This window comes from Blastomyces dermatitidis, assembly GCF_000003525.1.
Source record: "Blastomyces dermatitidis ER-3 genomic scaffold supercont1.6, whole genome shotgun sequence".
NCBI classification, from domain to species: domain Eukaryota; kingdom Fungi; phylum Ascomycota; class Eurotiomycetes; order Onygenales; family Ajellomycetaceae; genus Blastomyces; species Blastomyces dermatitidis.
Window position 1 is genome coordinate 563806 of NW_025544779.1, and position 7493 is coordinate 571298.

General features: G+C 35.5%; 3 protein-coding genes across 4 annotated transcripts; 2 read left to right on the plus strand and 1 right to left on the minus strand.

The window, feature by feature from the left end:
* Positions 1 to 277: 277 nt before the first annotated feature.
* On the plus strand, positions 278 to 2536 carry BDCG_05781. 2 transcript variants are annotated; one of them, XM_045421475.1, is made up of 3 exons: positions 282 to 808; positions 861 to 1284; positions 1414 to 2360. In XM_045421475.1, exons 1-3 carry the CDS (start codon positions 337 to 339, stop codon positions 1445 to 1447), a joined length of 930 nt encoding a protein of 309 aa, XP_045281395.1. In that variant the 5' UTR covers positions 282 to 336; the 3' UTR covers positions 1448 to 2360. The 2 variants fall into 2 exon arrangements, with proteins under 2 accessions (XP_045277354.1, XP_045281395.1); XM_045421476.1 differs by having other exon boundaries at positions 278 to 808; positions 861 to 2536.
* On the minus strand, positions 1192 to 3458 carry BDCG_05782 (uncharacterized protein). The gene is made up of 3 exons (XM_045421477.1): positions 3264 to 3458; positions 1857 to 3204; positions 1192 to 1797 (listed from the first exon to the last, which is right to left on the minus strand). The coding sequence occupies exons 2-3, from the start codon at positions 2106 to 2108 to the stop codon at positions 1624 to 1626; spliced, it is 426 nt and encodes a 141-aa protein (XP_045277355.1). The 5' UTR covers positions 2109 to 3204; positions 3264 to 3458; the 3' UTR covers positions 1192 to 1623.
* BDCG_05783 (uncharacterized protein) lies at positions 2666 to 3424 on the plus strand (the record flags this gene model as incomplete). The annotated part of the gene is made up of 2 exons (XM_045421478.1): positions 2666 to 2696; positions 2750 to 3424. 2 exons carry the CDS (start codon positions 2666 to 2668, stop codon positions 3133 to 3135), a joined length of 417 nt encoding a protein of 138 aa, XP_045277356.1. The 3' UTR covers positions 3136 to 3424.
* Positions 3459 to 7493: the final 4035 nt, after the last annotated feature.

A 7493-nucleotide genomic window follows, 5' to 3' on the forward strand; every position in this document is an offset into this window, starting at 1 on the left:
GTTAAATAATGATTATATCAACAAGGAATTCTGAATTGGCAGTGATTTTTATGCAAAATGAGTCTCATAATCTGTGAAAGGTATAAAGCTTGTGTGATTGAAAGGTTGCTAGCTTGTGGAAAGTTATTGTTGGGGGTCCCGCGGTTGGTCGGCCCTTCTACCAGCAGGCGCTGGTGGTGATTGAGCTCTTTTGCCCCAGTAGCCTACAGTTATATGGTGGAGGGATTAGTAAGCCAGATCACGTGACCTGACACAAACAACATTGCTCATTCCTACAACTCTCTCAGTTCCCGTAATTCTTGGTATTATCAACAACCCGAGACGATTCATAACAAGATGCCCATTAAACAACAAATTCAACTGTCAGCGACCCTGAATGCAATGCAAACAGAGATGGACTTTCTTGACTCCTCCTTCTTCACCAAAGCAGGCCATAAGAGCTTGCCAACTGCTGCAGAGGTTGGCTCCCTCTCAGAACAGTTCAACAAACATCCACGGCCCGCACCAGTTAAATTTGAGCATCTAAATCTTCTTGTCAAGTTTGGGCCGTCTGTGGCAGTTGAAGAAGCCCTAACTCTCCGCATGCTTCGAATGTCTTTCACTGAGAAGATACCTGTCCCGGAGGTGTATGGTTGGAGAGTTTATCAAAACTCTGTGTTCATTTATATGGAGCTTATTCAGGGAGACACGCTCCATGATCGATGGGATTCTCTCAATGAGCTGGATAGGAACTTTATTTGCGGCCAGTTACGGGAGATTATTTCTTCCCTTCGGCAAATTGAGCCAGATCCTTGCGACTCATTTATTGGTATGCATGTATCCTGCAATGTCTATCAGCGGAGTCGCTTACTGAGGTGTAGGATCCATCAACCGCGCATGTTTGCACGATTATGTCTTTGCAACCATCCCTCAATCAGGCCCTTTTAAAAATGTGAAAGCATTCAATGACTGGTTTTCTTCTCTGCCTCAAAGCTGGCTTCCTGATTCAAAGAGATATCGGGATCCTTATCAAGACTATCTACCAGACAATGGGGCCATCAGGTTGACTCATGGAGACTTGCATCGGGGCAATATTCTAATTTCACCAGCTGGTCACCCACGTGTCCTTGCTGTAGTTGATTGGGCTCATGCTGGTTGGTACCCGGAATACTGGGAGTATTGCAAGGCCTTATACACATCAGACTATAAGGGGGAATGGCGCAATGTTTGGATTCCCAAATTCTTAACTGCGTACGAGCCTGAGTTTGCTGCTTTTGGTGAATATGTGCTGCAGATTGGAGCAGTGTAAGTATTGATGTTGTACTTAGCCTTCTAAATTACATTTGTCATGATCATTTACCGAGCTTTTCTTTCCAATATCCTTCATAAGCTATGTACTCGAGTGTGCTTCACCCTGTACTGATGATTGACCAGAGAAACAATTGCTAAATGCCAGAAATCAAAATGAAAAATGGGATTTACTAATAAGGGCCTCGTTGACCAGTTGAAACTCCGCAGTAGCTCATATCAGAAAACAAAAATAAGCAACATGATTCAAATTCAAACAGGGCCAGCCCAGTATCACAATCAACAGTAACAATTATGGCATTTCATTTCACATTCAATTATGCGCAAATTCTGAGTTCACTGACCCCTGCCTCGACCACGCCCGCCGCCAACCGGGTTCAAGCCAACACCGTGATTTGGAGGATCGCGTGCAGACTGAACAATCTGGATCGCATTTTCATTGAGATATTGATGATGGACTAGATGGTGTACATAGTCCATTGTCCATTCTTGGCACCTTCTGTTGGTGGTCTAGATTTCTTTGGTGTAAGCAATCGTGCCTATGTAAACAAAATCCGAGAGCAACTTACATCATTGACAGGAGCCAGGAAGTTTTGGCTAATTGCTGATGGAGGAATCTGCGTCGCTGCAACTTCAATTGCACACTTGGGGGAGGAGTCTGTGACCAGCGGGGCCTGAGGATCCGAATCTGGAACAATGTGTTGAGAGTTGATTTGCCTGATCGCAAGTCTGGTATATAGCTGCAGGGTTAAGTTGATCGCATAGTTCCGCTTAAACTCCAGCCGGTAGCCGGCCATCGGGGCGCCAACAATGTGGATCATGGTTCCGCGATCCTGATCGGAAGCAGTAGGTACAAAAATCGCAAAATGGGCACGTTGGCTTGCCGTGTTGCGGTACGCGATAAGAGAAACGTTTCAAGGGGCCATTCTGAATGAAAACGAACTAGCAATTAGACAACTAGAGTTGTCGAGAAGGCGCGTGAGTTAAAGGCAGTGGAGGTAGATATAGCAAAGGACAAAGCAGAGGCTTGATGTTGGAGACTGTTCTTTCTTTCCATTCTCAAAGGAATCTGCGGCCTTAAATATTCCATTCGGGTCTTCTGAAAGGACGTAACCGCCCGTAACAGAGAATTAAAAATATCCAAGTATGGGTGCTTGCTGGAACAGGAGTCATCTGCCATCATAGTAGCGCTGACAAAAATCCTAAACTTGATCCGGGCTGCGGGAGAATTGATTGAGAGCGAATCGGCCATTATGGGGTGTGATCTGTTGAAACATTGTAATGCGGCGCAGCATCTCGATGCTGGCGATTGCTGTGAAGTCTCCGGGGTGTCGGCGAGCAACATCTGGAGTCTGAGCCAATAATGTGACCTTGTACTATGTCCAAAATCCAACTTAAGCGCCTTGTTGGTGAGTTCACAGGGGTTGAGGAGACCCGATTGGAAATACTCAAAAGTCAACAGCTTCTCTTTGCCGCAAGAACTCAAATTCGAGTCCTGCTACAGGCGATCAAGAATCGAGAGATGGAAAGAGCGCCAAATACAGAAGCGCTACTTATGAGACCTTCCTTGCCACCAAAGGCAGCTTTATGGCTGAATCTGAACTTGAAGTAACGGAAAGAAGCAAAGAGATTTGCAAAATGCTACTTGATGAGAAACAAACGATTCCCGAAGGCACGATATTTCAGAATGACCGATTCCGGAAGGCTTGCCAAAAGCTACAGAGTAAAAATGAATCAAGAGTTATTCAAGATATATCTCGGTTGATTGTGCCTGCGGCGGAGACATTAGCTACTTGTGGCGCTAAGAATCTGGAGTGTTTGGTTGAAAGATGTCTCGAATACTGCTAGCTTTCTTGTGCTGGAATAACTTAATTTTTGTGTCCTATCGTGATGGTGACGACTGGGGATACATATGGCCTACAAACAGCAAATTAAATCAGTAAGCCATTAAAGCTGAAAGCGTCGAGAGAGCTCACAATGATAGTGGTTGATTGTATTCAATCATCAGACATCGCTGGTCAGACATCAGTTGTTTGGCCTGATCATCCATTTTGCTGCGTTTAGATTTATTTATTTTTGCCATTGTCAAGACGCCTCTGGTTGTAATGTTTGATGTTGCAAAGTGATTGTAGCTTCCCAAAGCAAACTGAATGAATCGGGGCTTTCTTATCTCAGCAAGCTCAGACGCTTCTCCAGATAGTCATTGCTGTTTTAACACTGAATTGATGATTATATCATGAGCTAACCTCAAATAAGCAATAAGCTAACCCAAATAGTAAAATCAGATTATGTGAGTGATAATATCTTACAAAGTATCTGAGAAGAAACAGTTTCTGATTATTAGTAATATGAGAATAATTTACTCAGTACTCTAAGTATGAAAGAGAATTTCAACTCAATTTCATAGATTCATCATTTCTGTATTATCTTAGAATCTTAGAATAACAATATTCTCATAATGTATCTGATTTTTATATTTATATCTCAAGTTCTTAGAATAGAAGTATTATCTCAAAGTTGATCAGTGTGTTTTTGAATACAGGAATTTTAATTCAATTTCTCATATAAAAAAAAGCTCTTAGAAATTCTGAGATTAAAAAATATAATCATTTTTAAAAGTATACATCTATCTTAAATATAGATTTTTTTGAAATATTAAAGAAATATTTCTATTCTTCTTCTCTTTAGCTATAAGCTAAGGTGATTTTCAAATCTCAAAGATATATAAGTATATAGTAATAGAAAGTTAAAGTTAAAGAATCTGAAAAATTCTTATAAATCTCAGAAACCTTTATCAAAGATGAAATTATTTCTTATCAGACTCTCTGATGAGAATTGCTCTGAGCATATAACTTGTATTAAAAGTAGATTAGTGTCATACTGAATTAATTAATAATAATGCTGTAACCTGTTTAAACTGAGTCAGAGAGTCTGAGCTCACTGAGATAAGAGACTTTTCAATTGACTGATAGTCATCACGTGACTACTATCTGATCGGGTGAGTGTTCTTTCTCTCAGAAGCTATGATAATATCAGAAGCGTACTTTTTCATCACTGTCTCATTTATATTTAGAATTAGCATTGATGATATAAATTTCATATATATATGAGATAAGATTGATTGAGAACAATCTTATAATTATAACTAGACTGACCGTGTAACCGTGTCTGAGATCAGAATCAGAATTTTTAATAGTTCTATTATTAATTTAACAGATCTCATTACATAGTTCTAACATTAGATAGTAGTTTCATACTGTCTACTCTTGTCACATTTTTCAAATGAGATCATGATTTTCACTTCTTAATTTAAATTATTTTTATTGCTTTAAATGACTTTAAATCTCATTTGAGTATTATCAAAAAGTGTTACTTTTTAAAAAATTAAAAATAGTCTAAAAAAAACCTTAAAATGTCTAAAAATAGTAACTTTATGTCAAGAATGAGATTAAATGAAATCAAATGAGATCACTTTCTCATTTTTTTCAAGTTATGATTTCATTTTGAGATCTGATATATAGTCACTTTGCATGTTTATTTAATAATTAATCCCAGCGGAATTTATGCTAAGAAATGTATAAGATCAGATTAAATAAGATCAAATATGAAATTCATAATCTTAGTAATCAGTTTAATTATAACTGATCTACTATGAAAAATTATTGACTCATCTGAAATGTAATTAATAAAATACTCATACTGTATAAAAACACAAAAGCTCTTTGCAAAGAAAAATATATAAATTATAATCTATGTTTAGAAAAGTAATAATATTTAATAATACTCTTTATTAAATTTTTAACAAATAAGTACTATGTTATAAAATTATATAAGTAAGAAATAATTTTATAATCTTATTTAATATTATTCTTAATAATAAGATGAATGAAAATATAACTAAGAATTTAAATATATTCTTTATTTAAGATGTGATTCAAAGATTGCTTAAGTCAGCGTATGATTACAGACGTACGCCGGCTTCTTATATATTGTAATATTGTACGCTAATTTAATTAGCAGCTGCTATGGCCTCTTTACACTTGTACATGTATACTAGTAGTTCAGAAGCAGCTGCATTATTATCTGACAGTTGTACATTCTTCTAAATCACATTCTCTCTCACTAGATTCAATCACACTCATATAATCATGTCATATGTTCTAGCTTCATGCAGATTAGCTTATTACTAGCATTTTACAATTGTATAATCTATTTCTGATTCAGCTAGTGTTCTGTGTATACTCTTACAAAGAAACTTCTACTATATTATATCACTCATTTACTAACTTTTCTCATTCTCTAATTATCTTCTTCATTATTATCATCATTGAACATTACTATCTCATTCAAGATTTCTATCTCTTCTTCTATTCATCTCTTTCTATCTGTTCATCTATCACATTGTATACATTTCTGACAATGACTCTCTGTTCTCATAACAAGTATCATCATAGTGCTTATATCAGACAGTTTGTTAGCAGTAAGTGTAATATATTGTGAAATGTGATCAGAACTTGTTTATTTTCTAACAATTATTAGAATGTATTATTATGAATAACATATCTTCTTCATCTTCTTATACATCTCTGATCATTTTCTTCAGCAGGTTTCTGATCATGTTTTCTGACATAATTTTACATGAACACAGATACTGATATGTTTGTTTTTATTCACATAGAATCTTCACATGTTGACAGATTCATATGTGTTAATAATAGTAAACCTGATGTTGAATCATTGATCAAGAACTTGAAGAATGTGATAATGAAGAAATTACTTATACTATATATAATCAGATCTTCTGTATCTCTCTCTGCTCTCTCTATTTCTTTCTCTGCTGCTCTCTCTCAATCTTCTACATCTGTCTCTATGTCTGATTCTCCCGCTTCTGCTATCTCTGTTTCCATGATTCTCACTTCTGCTACTTCTGGTTTTACTATCTCTGCTTTTATTATCAGCTCTTCTCATTTCAAGAAAATGTTGTATAGACTTGATAAATCACATTTCTTAGTATATACACTTCTGCTCTTCTTATCAATCTCTAGAACAATTTATTGTATAAAGATGATATATAACACAACTATCTGAAGCTCAGTTACAAATATCAATTATTATATTTATTTTAAATATTTGTGATAAGATAATTATTTATTCATATTAGAGAATCACTTTCTCTCTTAACAGTGTCAAGATTATAAGTCTTTTTTCTTTTTCATCTTTTTCTTTTCAACACTGATTTTTCTGTTCTTAGAAGAAATTATTATAAGTTTTACTATATATAAAGTCATGATATTCACAGATATCAAGAAGCTTTTCACAATTATAAAGTTCAATATTGTAGAGACATCTGTTCTGATGAATTTCTTTAGAATAATAGATCTGTATCAGTCTATTCTCTAGCATCTGTTATTCAACTTCATGATGCAGATAAAAGATATCTGTGTTTTTGAGAATAGAAACATAGATGTTATACTCTTTTACATCTGCAGATGTGAGACTTATACACCTTGTCTGAAATATTGTTATGAAAATGAGCTGTTTATATACTGTGTTCTGCTTTCTGTATTCTTCTATGTCTCTCTCTCTCTTTCTGAGAAGCCTTGTATGTGTTATAATTACATGTACAACTCTAAGATTAGCAGATGTTTATTCAGTCACTGTTTTTATCTCTGATTTTGTAATTTTCATATACTAACAATAATTCTTAATTACTTCAGTGTCAGAGATCATTCTGATTGAAGATGATAATATCACTGAGACTACTCTCTTTCACTCTTAAGCTTCTTCTATTACTTTCTCTCTCTCTTCTGCAGGAAAGATTGTGTATACACTGAGTTATAAGTATTCAGCTCTGAGTGACTCTCACTGTCATTTGTTCAGTTCTGTGTCTTCTTCTTCTTCTGTTTCTTCTGTCTCTGTTCTCTCTGCTCTGACTTCTGATTCTGCAGATTTCATACTCTTCTTCAATTTCTCTACACATACATATACACATTTCTATATTGGCATTCCAGTCAATCTTGTGATAAATGATATTAATGTTGTATATAGAGCAGTAGAGAAATCAGAGATATGTGTGATATTATTGTAAGAGCAGCTTGCAGCTCTCAAATCCCTTGTAGATCTTGAGTTTTGAGATTTCCTTTGTTTTTGACATTTTTCAGATGATGTGATGTTGAAAATAGATTAAATATATAGTGTATGAAAAT